This window comes from Delphinapterus leucas, chromosome 6, assembly GCF_059928025.1.
Source record: "Delphinapterus leucas isolate spDelLeu-1000000601 "Yukka" chromosome 6, BTC_Dleu_Yukka2, whole genome shotgun sequence".
Lineage (NCBI taxonomy): Eukaryota > Metazoa > Chordata > Mammalia > Artiodactyla > Monodontidae > Delphinapterus > Delphinapterus leucas.
In genome coordinates, this window is record NC_143134.1 from 114,635,032 (window position 1) to 114,649,050 (window position 14,019).

General features: G+C 46.7%; 1 protein-coding gene and 1 non-coding gene across 6 annotated transcripts in view; both read right to left on the bottom strand.

Moving 5' to 3' along the window:
- The window catches only part of GOLGA1 (golgin A1), a 54,430-nt gene that overhangs the window by 4,523 nt on the left and 35,888 nt on the right, over nt 1-14,019 (bottom strand). For 3 of the 5 annotated variants that reach the window (XM_022578758.2, XM_022578756.2, XM_089913741.1), the window contains 6 exons: nt 5,798-5,887; nt 4,878-4,980; nt 4,613-4,776; nt 4,130-4,276; nt 1,076-1,135; nt 347-517 (listed from right to left, as the gene is read on the bottom strand). In XM_022578758.2, coding sequence (XP_022434466.2) covers nt 347-517; nt 1,076-1,135; nt 4,130-4,276; nt 4,613-4,776; nt 4,878-4,980; nt 5,798-5,887 — 735 coding nt within the window. Of the gene's footprint in view, nt 1-346; nt 518-1,075; nt 1,136-3,396; nt 3,784-4,129; nt 4,277-4,612; nt 4,777-4,877; nt 4,981-5,797; nt 5,888-14,019 lie in introns of those variants that run through there. The other 2 variants (XM_089913739.1, XM_089913740.1) reach the window with 2 other exon arrangements.
- On the bottom strand, nt 2,058-2,130 carry TRNAA-UGC (transfer RNA alanine (anticodon UGC)). The gene has a single exon. It is a non-coding gene; the product is annotated as a tRNA-Ala (tRNA).

Here is a 14,019-nt window from a genome sequence, read left to right on the forward strand (position 1 = left end):
TTACTTCAGGGACTGGCGAGACCACCAGGACGACCACTGCAGCCACCTGCTCTTCGGCAGGAGGCAGGACTGCTGGGCGGATTCAGTTCCCTGGACTCTGGCCTCAGCATCCGACCCACATCTCCTCCCAGAAGCCAGTTCCCTACTCGGTGCCCCCTGCTTGCTGCTCAACCAGCAGGTCAGTGCCCGCTGGAGAAATGACTGAGTGCTCACGTTGGTGGTCAAAGCGGAATGGGGGACAGGAAGAAAGAAATGGATTTGGTGGGAAGCCAGGCAAGGCGCGGACAAATGAACCAGGCCCTGGGGTGGAATTCAGTACCCAAAGGGCAACTCAAAAGCCTTTTACCTCAGATTCGCGACAGGACATGAATTTTAAAACCACATGTTTGAGGTACTCAAAGTTGATCTCGCGGGCATCAGTCAGGTCAGCATTATTCGTGACAGAAGGGGCCATGTTTGTCATTTCAGGCCCAGGCTTCTCCCGGACTTCAAAAAGCTCGTTATCAGGTCTGATTTTCTGAAAAACCAATGGAAGGATGCTACATTGAACCCTTCAAGACAGGTTCGAAAATCACAGGGGAGATTCACTTGGCCCTGGCTGTGATCACCTGCAGTTCTCTGCCACACCCTGCACAGAGTAGGGCGAAAAGGGCCCCACCTGCGAAGGAAGCACCAACACCTGAAGAAGGCAGGGTGCTGGCTGAGGAGGGAGAGAGGTATGTGGGGAAGTTCAGCCACTTCCTTTACCCACATCAGGACTCGTCTCCTGGGGCAGTGAGCACCCAGCCAGGGCAGAGGCGCCGCTCTCCCACGTCTGGGCCTGGCCTCTGCCATTCACACACGGCCATACGTCACCTCACTGACCTCTCAGACAACACACAGGCTCAGAGAAAGAGGGTTCGTGCCGGGGGTCACAGAGCCACTTTCCAGGAGCACGTTCAAGGTGGCAGGGCCACTGTCCCACCAGCCTGACTTCTCAGAGACCTCTTGCAGTCCCCTGGGGGGGGAGCGTCATCAGGCAGGAGGAGCACAGAGGCAGGAGGGCATGGGCAGCGGGGAGAAGGGGGCCACTCACCAGCTCCTTCTGCAGCGTCTTCTTGAGTTCCAGCATCCTCTGCTGCATCTGCTTTATGGTCTGAGGCAAAGCCCCACCCCCACAAAAGGCCATTCATTAAACGCACGTTTCACCATCTTTGAAGTGCAAAGGACCACAGAGCAGACAGACAACCCCTTGGGTCCCCATACACCTGTTAGAAGCCCCTGCTTCGTCTCCTGAGGAGCTTGCACTGCCACACCTGCTGCCTCGGCCTCCTTCCCCCACGTGCTGAGGCTGTGCACAGCCCTGCTCTCCTGGCCCCGCCGCTGCCGCGGTGCCGTCCCACCCCTCCCGGCCTGGGGCCTTAGGACTGCTTCTGGTGCTCGCCTCCACAGGCAGCGTAGCTAGAAACGCCTCTGCACAGTATATTCTGCCCTTCAGAATGATATTTATGTGCTATCATCCCCAACTAGGATACCTGGGCCAAAATTTATGATTCTCATCATCACCATTGATCTCCTGAAATACCATAATAATTTTTAACACTTATTTTGAACAGTATTAAAGATCGTGGTTTTTCAGCACAACCCAACAACAATGGGTTTTATGTCTTTATTTTCCTTATTTATTTTTAGTGAGCTTATTAGTATTATGGGCCTTAAATATAATTTATTACACATTCCATTAACCACCCGAAAGGCTGAACTCTGGTTTCCCAATGAAAAAATTTAATGTGTAATCGACATTACAGGGAAAAAATTTTAAATAAAAAATTTCTCCAAAATCTCACAACTATATCAAAATGAGTTTTTCCTGTGGACTTCTAGTCCACGTCACCATTCTTGCACTGAGTAGCTAGAATTTTGAATAGTAGTTTTCATTTATCAGAGTTTCCACAGCTTTATAGTTTTGCTAATTATAACTTTTAATGTGACAGTAACTCTAGGGGATGCCCCATATCTTCTTGTGTAGCTGAGTTACCTTTTTTTTTGGCCACATTGCATGGCTTGTGGGATCTGAGTTCCCCGACCGGGGATTGAACCCGGGGCCATGTCAGTGCAAGCGCCAAGTCCTAACCACTGGACCACCAGGGAACTCCCTGAGCCTCCATTTTCAAACAAAGCTGTAATAAGCTTCGTCGTCTCAAGAGCAGTATGGCCACGGCCCCCTGGGGATGAGACGGCTGGGAAAGCGCCTCCAGCTCCTGTCACACTGCCTGCAACACCCCACTGACAAAATGGTAATGTTTCGTTCCAGTCTGTATTCTCTGCTTGACTGTGAAGCTGGGCATTCCCCCAAAAGTACATTTGCTAGTTTATGTTACTTGATTTTCTAGGTTTTGACTCATTCATTAACTTATCCAATGAATACCGAGTCTCTACACTGGCCTAGAGGCTGCGGAAACAGCAGGAAAAAAAAAAAAAAGAAAAAATGTCTGCCCTCAAGAGAGAACAGTGTCAATAAGCAAATATACAGTGTATCAGAAGGTATTAAGAGGCCTGGAGAAAAAAAAGCAAGGTGAGGGGACCGGGAGTTCTGTTGGTGAGGGCTGGCAGGGTAGCAGGATGGCCTCACTGACAAAATGACACCATAAAGGAAGTGAGGGTAATTGGGGAAAGGATCTTCCAGACAGAAGGCTCAGCAAGTGCAAAGGCCCTGAGGCGGGAGGGTGCTTGATATTCACAGAAAGGCAAGGCCGCTGTGGCTGAGAGGGAATGCTGGGGGAGAGCAGAGGGTACGGGGAGGGGGGCAGTAAGGAGCCAGACCACAAAGGGTTTGTGGGCCACTGCAAGGACTTTGGCTTTTATGGGGACAGAGAGTCATCAGAGGGCCAGAACAGACAAGTGTCAGGGAAACCAATTAGAAGCCCAACACCATCCTCTAGGGAAGATAGGATGGTCATCTGGTCTCGGGTGGTAGCAGTGGCAGGGATGAGAAGCAGCTCATTGCGCGTACAGTTTGAAGGGAGAGCCAAATGGATTCCTTAATGATTTGGATGTTGCTTGTGAAAGAAACAAAGGGGACAAGGATGACTCCAAGGTTTTTGCCATTTACTGAGACAGGAAAGATGGCAGTAGATGCTAGAGAGCGTGGTCAGTCTGAAGTCTGCTTCTGGATGTTGTAAATTTCAGGGGCCTTTCAGACACTGACATAGAGAAATAGGGTAGATACAGGAGTCTACACTTCACAGGAGCCGTCTGGATTCAAGGTATGGATGTGGTGCCAGCAGCACACAGGATGGGGGAGATCGCCAAGGATGTGAGTGCAATTTGGAGAAGCTGTCCGAGGGCTGTACCCAGGGACACACAGTGTGCACTCTTCTATATTTTATATTTCATGATAAGAGATTAAGAGCCTGTGTGTGTGTGTGTGTGTGTGTGTGTGTGTGTGTGTGTGTGTGTGTGTGTGAGTGAAAGGGGGAGACAGGCGGGGGTGGGGGAGATAAAGAATGACCACCTTTCTCCTTTGTTGAAGAGTAATCACACAATTTGGGGGCGGAATTTCAGGCCAGAGCACTGACTAGCCAACACATTTAACTTCACAGGACATTTTAAAAACGAGGCTCAAACGAGACCCTGCATTTACAGGTGCAGAGGCCAGGCAGGGTGGGTGGAATCATGACATTTATTAAGCCTCTATCAAATACCAGAAAGTTTACAGGAAGCTAACAAACAGTTTCATTTCATCCCCCAACCTCCCCCTCACAAAACCACTGAAAGGCAGGTATCACTGCTCTCATTTCACAGCTGTAGAAAAAAGTGCAGAGGTAAGGTGACTGGTCATAGGACCTAGCTGGCGATGGCAGAGGGGGCTGGGGACACTGAGACCTGCCACTGTTCCAGCTCTAATACTCCAGATACCATCTCAGGTGGGGGGTCTGGGAGGAGACTGAGCGAGTGTGAAAGGAAGAGGGCCGTGCAGGAGGTAAGCAGAAGAGGAGAACCAGGAAGAAGCCCTTGTGATGGAAGAGGTAACACCTCCCCCAAGAGGGGCCCAGGGGCATCAGCACAACTCTTGAAGAACGGACTGGATGGTTTTAGGCACAAGGACAGGGAAAGGGACATAAATAGCTGAGGTAAAGAGCGTCCTCACCTTATTTTTCTCTAGAAGTTGCTGCTCCAAGTCCTGTTTTTCCTTCTGTAGCTGCCCTAGATCCATGGCGGTCCCCATCTCACCATTTGGTATCCCCTCTGCAGCCGGAAGCTGGTACGCGGGGTCCTGCCTGGCCCTCGAGGTCACCTACAGGGTGGTGGCAGCACAGGACATGGTCAAGCTAAGCCACAGATCCCTAGGGAAGGGGGCCAGACTCATTCCAAAGGTGACGACTGATGTGCTCCACCAGGCAGCTAGCCAGGAACCAGACTTAAACTATGGCAACCCCGTCACAGAGCCTGCTGGGGGGACAATTAACTCTCCATGCAAGGAGCCTGCTGGGAAGGAAGGGCTTCAACACCTGAACACTGACAGGTGTCATCACGTCAGATGGGCTCCTCAACACGCACAACCCCTCGTGGCGAGGCGCCCCCCGTTGGAGAGGAAGCTGAGGCACAGGGAGGCGGCTCAGGCGGGACTCACATGAGGCTCGCTGACTGAGAGCACCACGCCCTGCTCCCGGCTCCGCAGCCTCAGCAGGTCCTCCCGCGCGTCGTCGGCAGCCTCCGACTGCTCGGCCCTCAGGCCCCTCAGGGCCTCCAGCTCACTCTGCAGCTGGCGCATCTGCAGCAGGGCGGAGTCGTGACCTAGGCCGGGCAGAGGGGAGGTGAGCGCGGTGACTGGCCACCTCCAGGCAGGGGTCCGGGCAAGAACAGGTGAAAAGGCTCAGCCTTGGCAGACTCCTCACCTTTCTTCAGTTGGAGAATCTCTTGCTCTTTCTGGAGAATCACTTCCGTTTTTTCCTGCAGACTCTGCTCCTTCTCACCTCCTATGGCGATCAGGTTAGCAGCCTCGGAGAGAAAAACCAAGAGAGAAGGTTGGTAGCAATAATCCCATCTTCCCTAAAGGAGTCTCCACTTTTCCACTACCAGGGTCCTCCACGAATCCCTTCCCTCCCTGAAGGCCACAGCCTAGAACATTCCCCAAGCTAACCTCTGCTCCTATAAACATGCACAAATCAGTTCTCCTCGGCAGGGGCCCTGCACAGGGGCAATCACCCTCACTGCCCCTCTGGCCTGTAGTGGGCCTACCAGAGACATGGCCTTTCTGCCCAGCCTTCCGAAAGCTGTCAAAACCGTAACTTCCACGTCCTGAGGGCCTGTGACGTGCCCAGCATTTGATACAAATGACCTCATTATCATATTCTTGAAGGTATGATTATCATAGGGTCTTTTCAGAGGCAACTCAGACAGATCTGTTAAGGACCGAACAAAGACCTAGAGCCAGTTACCTAGATCTGGGGCCTGACTCTTGAGTCTGTCCTCAAAGGAAGGCTTTTCCCACCCTTGCTGCTGAGAGCTCAACTGTATGTGGTCTCTGGGGCCTGCGGCCGGTGGTGGCCCACCTCACAGAATTAGAGCCCAGTAGTACCTGGTTCTGGACTTTTCCCCAGGTGATGTTTATCACATTAACTATCAAAATTTTAAAAGGCCATCCTACGGGGTGAGGGTTTCTTTCTAACATCTTTCTCCCATCTTCCTAGAGACATCAGGGGAATCAAGCAGCTGACGACACTCCTGAGACCTGTGTCCACCCTCTGCCCTGGACAGACCAGGAGGTAGGTTGGTCCTGCCTGGGACTGAGATGGAGGCATCACAGGGGGCCTACCTGTTGCTGGAACTCTTCCCTTTGCTTCCGCACCTCCTCCAGGGCTTGAGCCATTGCCACACTCACAATTTCTCTTTGGCTCCATTCTTCCTACAATCCGGAAAATGGGTAGGAGATTGAGTCCAGAACCTCAGTTCACCTTTTTTTAGCTGCACACTTCAGGTGACGCCCACAGAGGGAGGGCCGTCTTGCAGGGCCAGACGAAAGTGTTTCCTGCTTCCCAAGGTTCCCAGGCTACTCTTTCGCTGCACTGCCTTCTGTTTGCCTCTGAGAATTGTTCCTGTGGACAACCCACCAACCTCTGGGAACAGGCACACCATGGAAGGTCAGTCGTCCCATGAACACACCAGCTAGTACTCAGGCCAAAGGCTAGGGGACCTAGACTCCAAAGAGGTGGTCTAATGAAATCAACACAGAACAAGAAGACCCAGGCTGACGTGAACGGAGTAGCAGACTGGAGCAATCTGGTTACAGAAATGATGATAAGCAATTACTGAATTTTAATACAGGAAATGTCACAAATTCATCAAAATCATCCATATTATAGGAGAGAAAACTGAGGCTCTGAGAGGTTAAATAATTGCCTGAGGTCTTAGAGCTAGTAAGTGACATGGCCACGTTTTAAGCCAGAGTCTGAGCTGAGCCAAGCCTTTGGCTGCTACACTCTACCACCAGTCTTTTCTACCACAAGCAGGGCTGCCCCGCTGCGTCCCCCGGCCAGAGCACAGGGACTCCCTCCTGACAATCACATCAGTCCTCTTCCCTGAGACTGACGCCGGGCTCGCTGATCAACCCCCAGATGAATAATATGACTTCTCAGGTGCCTGCACACTGGTCAGGGATGTCTGCTGTTTATGTCTACCCAGAATCACCCCTTTTGGTGGGGGGGGTAAGAGCCTCATCACTGCTATTCCCCACTCCCACCCCAAAATTCTACATGGTTCTGGTAGGGTTACCAATAATGATGTCCCCATTTTGTGGCTACAAGAATAAGCATGTGGGCTTCCTTGGTGGCGCAGTGGTTGAGAGTCCGCCTGCCGATGCAGGGGACACGGGTTCGTGCCCTGGTCCAGGAAGATCCCACATGCCGCGGAGCGGCTGGGCCCGTGAGCCATAGCCACTGAGCTTGCGCCTCCAGAGCCTGTGCTCCGCAACGGGAGAGGCCACAACAGTGAGAGGCCCGCATACCGGACAAAACAAAACAAACAAACAAAGAAAACAAGAATAAGCATGTGATTTGGGCCTGGCCAATCACAGTAAATCATCCCCTTGGCCAACGTGATTTGTCCAAAGGATGGCTCTGTCACCCAAGATGAACCAATCAAATCCCTTTTTATATCAGAATCTTTTTTTATATGGTGAAGCTGAGAGGGAGATGCCCTCTTCCCTGGGGTTGCTAAGTTGGAATGATACCAGCTTGGAGCTGCTGAGGTGATGTCCTCCCAACCTCTAGGACACAGTCTACATCATCGAGAAAAGCAAGGATGAGTTGGGTGACTGACAGGGCAAGAGACAGCATGACACAGGCAGAGAAGAGATCTGAGGCCCCAGGTTCCAGTTGGACAAGTCTTTCTGGTTCAGTGAACTATTCAACTCCTCCTACGATATCTCCTTTTCCACTTACACCAGTCCAGGTGGGTTAATGGATGGAGACGTCAGCCTCATGGCCAGTGCCATTCTGGTTCCTACTGGGGAGCTGTCAGAATTGACATTCCGTGAGTCCACCTCTAGTAGACGAGGAAAATTGGTGCAGGAACTCAAGAGGCTGACAGTGAGACCTCGAACTACCCCAGACAATCCCCTTCATCGGGAGAAGCTCTGTTGGTACAGGAGAAGGAGCAAGAGATCTCAGGCTGAGTGGAGCTATGAAACCCTGGCCCTGCAAGCCCAGGTGGGCCAGGTGACAGGAATGTCATGCCTCCACAGGAGCCTTTTCTGGGGAAGTTTAGAAGAGACGCTATGACTGCTGATAATGTCTTAAGAGGACAGCAGGCAGGCTGTGAGCGAGAAGGCAGGAAGCATGCCAGGAACTGTACTTGGTACTTTTCATCCATGGTCATGCTTGATCCCCCGGGTAAACCTCTTGAGGTCAAGGGTTATCATCTTCAGTTTGAAAAAAGGACACTGGATTCCCTCAAGCATCAGCTAGTGAGGGGCCAGGGTGACACCCAGAACTGAGTATACGTGGTTGTAGAGTCTCAGCTACCGCCACAGAGCCACACACGATCCAGGATTTGAGACTGATCGGCATAGCTCAGGTTCACTGCAGAAGCCAGCAGGCTACCCATGAGCACAGCCCTCTGCACCTGGGAATGATTTCCCCAGAGGGCTGTTTTGAAAAATATGGATCCAAACAAACAAACAAAAAGTGTGCATCTAAAAATAGCGCTTCAAAATACCAGAAGACTGACAGAACTAAAGAGAGAAAGAGACAAATCCATGATTACAGCTGAAGACCTAGCACCCCTCTCAGTAAGTGATGGAATATACCAAAAAAGAAAAAAAACAAAAAATAGAAGACCCACAGAAGATTTGAACAATACTATTAATGAACTTGATCTAATTAGCATTTATAGAACGCTCTCCCTACTAGCAGAATATATATTCTTTTCAAGTGCACTGAAATATTTACCAAGATACACTATAGGTTGGGTCATAAAACAAGTCTAAATAAATATCAAAGAACTGAAATCATTTAGAATATTATCTGACTATAATGGTATTAAACTAGAAATCCAAGATATCGAGAAAACTCACTCAAACGTTTGAAAATTAACCACACTTCTAAATAGCCTGTGTGTGCTGGTTTTTAAGTTATTGCCTCAGCCCAGACCCACCCTTTCATATTCTGCTTTGTGATGCTGTGCCTGGGAATCTGAAAACTCTATTTCTCCAGGTCGGGCTCCATATTCATATACATACTCATCTCTGCCAAAAGGGGGAGCTCCAGGGAGACTGGAAGGCAGGAGGAGGGAGAAAGACTTGCTCCTTTCCGTCAGCTTCCAGTTTCTGTGAGCAATGCTGCTTGGCCCTGGCAGCTGCAATTTCTTCCCAAAGCAGCAGCTGCATCCACTCTGCAGTCTTCCCCACACTTGCGGCTGAATTCTTTTACTGCCCTATCCCCCAACAAACACACCAGCACCAACTGTACAGAGCCCCCTCCTCACAGGTCTGAGTTTCAAATCTGTGGGGCTCCTCTTCTTAATTCCTAAATAATTCCAACATCTTCACTTTGTTCCCTGAGTCCTAGGGTTGGAAGCTGTGTCCTGCAGTTGCTACTATCTTTTAACTGTTTCAGTGCTGGATTAAAAACTTTACATTAGAACACAAATTCTCAAATAACTGGGGTAGTTCCTCTCTCCTGACTGGACCGTGAATCACATGCTGTGGGGCAGATTTTCTGTTTCTTCTTGTGCACATACTTGCAATAATCACTGCCCTCCATTCTTCCCTCTACATCTTCCGTACTTCCATCTAGAATTTTCCTTCACCTGAAAGATGCTCTTTAGTACTTACTTTAGTGCAAGTCTGTTGGTGCCTAATTCTTCGTGTTTTCTTGGCTTTCTTTAGTGCTCCTACAGCGCTGTGGCTGCATTGTAAAATTTACCCTGTTTGGATTTGTAAGGATTCTTATACCTGTACCTGTGACTTGAGAGCTTTCATCACTTTGAAAAATTCTCAGCCAATTATCTCTTTAATGATTGCTTCTGTCTCATCTTTTTCATTTCCTCTGGGCTTCTACTGACACATGATAAAACATCTCACAGTACCCTGTATGTCTTTTATCTTCTCTTTTCTGCATTTTATTCTGACCTTTCTTCCATTTCACTACTTCCCTCTTTAGTTCTAATCTGCTGTTAAGCTCATTCATTGTTTTTTTTTGTTTGTTTGTTTGTTTTTGCGGTACGCGGGCCTCTCACTGTTGTGGCCTCTCCCGTTGCGGAGCACAGGCTCCCGACGCGCAGGCTCAGCGGCCATGGCTCACAGGCCCAGCCGCTCTGCGGCATGTGGGATCCTTCCAGACCGGGGCACGAACCCATGTCCCCTGCATCGGCAGGCGGACTCTCAACCACTTCGCCACCAGGGAAGCCTTCATTCATTGTTTTTTAAACAACTTTACTGAAGTATAATTGGCAAATAATAAGCTGCACATATTTAAAGTATGCAACTGATGAATTATGCTGAAACCATCACCAAAATAAAAATAGTGAAAATATCCATTACCCCAAAAAAGTTTCCTCATGACCTTTTGTAATCTGCATTTTTACTTTCAGCTACTGCATTTTTCAGTTTTGGAATTCTAATTTGATTCCTTTTCTTTTTTAAAAAATTTTATTTATTTTTGGCTGCATTGGGTCTTCACTGCTGCATGCAGGCTTTTTCTAGTTGTGGCGAGTGGGGGCTGTTTTTTGTTGCAGTGTGCGGGCTTCTCATTGTGGTGGCTTCTCTTGTTGCAGAGCATGGGCTCTAGGCGTGCAGGATTCAGCAGCTGTGGCATGTGGGCTCAGCAGTTGTGGCATATGGGCTTCAGTAGTTGTGGCTTGTGGGCTCTAGAGCGCAGGCTCAGTAGTTGTGGTGCACGGGCTTAGTTGCTCCTCGGCATGTGGGATCTTCCCGGATCAGGGATTGAACCCGTGTCCCCTGCCTTGGCAGGTGGATTCTTAACCACTGTGCCACCAGGGAAACCCTAATTAGATTCCTTTTCAAAACTAATGTCTTCTATTATAATTTCCAAATCTCTGCTGAAATGTTCAATTTTGTCTTTTATATCCTTAAACGGAGTACGCACAGTAATATCTGAGCTTCCTAAAAGGTCTTCCTGCTTCTGTACTTGCCTCCTTTACAGAACATTTTCCACATACAGCCAGAGTAGTCCTTTTACTACAAAACTTCTCACGTCACTCCTCTGCTTAAAACCTCCAACTGCTTCCCCAATGACCTTCTATCATCCACCGCTCTCCCCCAGCCCACAGAGTGGCAGCTACAGTGGCCTTTGTGCTGTTCTCTGAACAAACCAAGCTTTTTTCTGCATAAGCGTGCTTCTCTTTGCTATTTCTTCTGTCTGGAATATTCCTTCCCCAAAAAATCGCATTGCTGTCCCCTTCTCGTTATTCAGACCTTTTGCTCAAATCTCACTGACACCCTCCCTCGCCTCCATATATATCTTTTTTCTTAATTTTTAAATTTATTTTTTTATACAGCAGGTTCTTATTAGTCATCAATTTTATACACATCAGTGTATACATGTCAATCCCAATCGCCCAATTCATGACAGCACCCCTCCCCCCATGGCTTTCCTCCCTTGGTGTCCATACGCTTGTTCTCTACATCTGTGTCTCAATTTCTGCCCTGCAAACTGGTTCATCTGTACCATTTTTCTAGGTTCCACATATATGTGTTAATATACGATATTTGTTTTTCTCTTTCTGACTTACTTCACTCTGTATCACAGTCTCTAGATCCATCCACGTCTCAACAAATGACCCAGTTTCGTTCCTTTTTTATGGCTGAGTAATATTCCATTGTATATATGTACCACAGCTTCTTTATCCATTCGTCGGTCAATGGGCATTTAGGTTGCTTCCATGACCTGGCTATTGTAAATAGTGCTGCAATGAACATTGGGGTGCATGTGTCTTTTTGAATTGTGGTTTTCTCTAGGTATATGCCCAATAGTGGGACTGCTGGATCATATGGTAATTCTATTTTTAGTTTTTTAAGGAATGTCCATACTGGTCTCCATAGTGGCTGTATCAACTTACATTCCCACCAACAGTGCAAGAGGGTTCCCTTTTCTCCACACCCTCTCCAGCATTTGTTGTTTGTAGATTTTCTGATGATGCCCATTCTAACTGGTGTGAGGTGATACCTCATTGTAGTTTTGATTTGCATTTCTCTAATAATTAGTGATGTTGAGCAGCTTTTCATGTGCTTCTTGGCCAGCTGTATGTCTTCTTCGGAGAAATGTCTATTTAGGTGTTCTGCCCACTTTTGGATTGGGTTTTTTTTTTTTAATTGAGCTGCATGAGCTGTTTATATATCTTGGAGATTAATGCTTTGTCCGTTGATTTGTTTGCAAATATTTTCTCCCATTCTGAGGGTTGTCTTTTCATCTTATGGTTTCCTTTGCTGTGCAAAAATTTTTAAGTTTCATTAGGTCCGATTTGTTTATTTTTGTTTCTATTTCCGTTACTCTAGGAGGTGGATCAAAAAAGATCTTGCTGTGATTTATGTCAAAGAGTGTTCTTCCTATGTTTTCCTCTAAGAGTTTTATAGTGTCCGGTTTTACATTTAGGTCTCTAATCCATTTTGAGTTTATTTTTGTGTATGGTGTTAGGGAGTGTTCTAATTTCATTCTTTTACATGTAGCTGTCCAGTTTTCCCAGCACCACTTATTGAAGAGACTGTCTTTTCTCCATTGTATATCTTTGCCTCCTTTGTCATAGATTAGTTGACCATAGGTGGATGGGTTTACCTCTGGGCTTTCTATCTTGTTCATTGACCTATGTTTCTGTTTTTGTGCCAGTACCATATTGTCTTGATTACTGTAGCTTTGTAGTATAGTCTGAAGTCAGGGAGTCTGATTCCTCCAGCTCCATTTTTTTCCCTCAAGACTGCTTTGGCTATTCAGGGTCTTTTGGGTCTCCATACAAATTTTAAGATTTTTTTTGTTCTAGTTCCGTAAAAAATGCCATTGGTAATTTTATAGGGATTGCATTGAATCTGTAGATTGCTTTGGGTAGTATAGTCATTTTTACAATGTTGATTCTTCCAATCCAAGAACATGGTATATCTCTCCATCTGTTGGTATCATCTTTAATTTTTTTCATCAGTGTCCTATAGTTTTCTGCATACAGGTCTTTTGTCTCCCTAGGAAGGTTTATTCCTAGGTATTTTATTCTTTTTGTTGCAATGGTAAATGGGAGTGTTTCCTTAATTTCTCTTTCAGATTTTTCATCATTAGTGTATAGGAATGCAAGAGATTTCTGTGCATTAATTTTGTATCCTGCTACTTTACCAAATTCATTGATTAGCTCTAGTAGTTTTCTGGTGTCAACTTTAGGATTCTACATGTACAGTATCATGTCGTCTGCAAACAGTGACAGTTTTACTTCTTCTTTTCCAATTTGTATTCCTTTTATTTCTTTTTCTCCTATGATTGCCGTGGCTAGGACTTCCAAAACTATGTTGAATAATAGCGGTGAGAGTGGACATCCTTGTCTTGTTCCTGATCTTAGAGGAAATGCTTTCAGTTTTTCACCATTGAGAATGATGTTTGCTGTGGGTTTGTCATATATGGCCTTTATTATGTTGAGGTAGGTTCCCTCTATGCTCACTTTCTGGAGAGTTTTTATCATAGATGGGTGTTGAATTTTGTCAAAAGCTTTTTCTGCATCTATTTAGATGATCATATGGTTTTTCATTCTTCAATTTGTTAATATGGTGTATCACACTGATTGATTTGCGTATATTGAAGAATCCTTGCATCCCTGGGATAAATCCCACTTGATCATGGTGTATGATCCTTTTAACGTGTTGTTGGCTTCTGTTTGCTATTATCTTGTTGAGGATTTTTGCATCTATGTTCATCAGTGATATTGGTCTGTAATTTTCTTATTTTGTAGTATCTTTGTCTGGTTTTGGTATCAGGGTGATGGTGGCCTCACAGAATGAGTTTGGGAGTGCTCCTTCCTCTGCAATTTTTTGGAAGAGTTTGAGAAGGATGGGTGTAAGCTCTTCTCTAAATGTTTGATACAATTCACCTGTGAAGCCATTTGGTCCTGGACTTTTGTTTGTTGGAAGATTTTTAATCACAGTTACAATTTCATTACTTGTGATTGGTCTGTTCATATTTTCTGCTTCTTCCTGGTTCAGTCTTGGAAGGTTACACCTTTCTAAGAATTTGTCCATTTCTTCCAGGTTGTCCATTTCATTGGCAGAGAGTTGCTGGTAGTAGTCTCTTAGGATGCTTTGTATTTCTGCGGTGTCTGTTGTAATGTCTCCTTTTTCATTTCTAATTTTATTGATTTGAGTCCTCTCCCTCTTTTTCTTGATGAGTCTTGCTAATGGTTTATCAATTTTGTTTTATCTTCTCAAAGAACCAGCTTTTAGTTTTATTGATCTTTGCTATTGTTTTCTCTGTTTCTATTTAATTTATTTCTGCTCTGATCTTGATTTCTTTCCTTCTGCTAACTTTGGGTTTTGTTTGTTCTTCTTTCTCT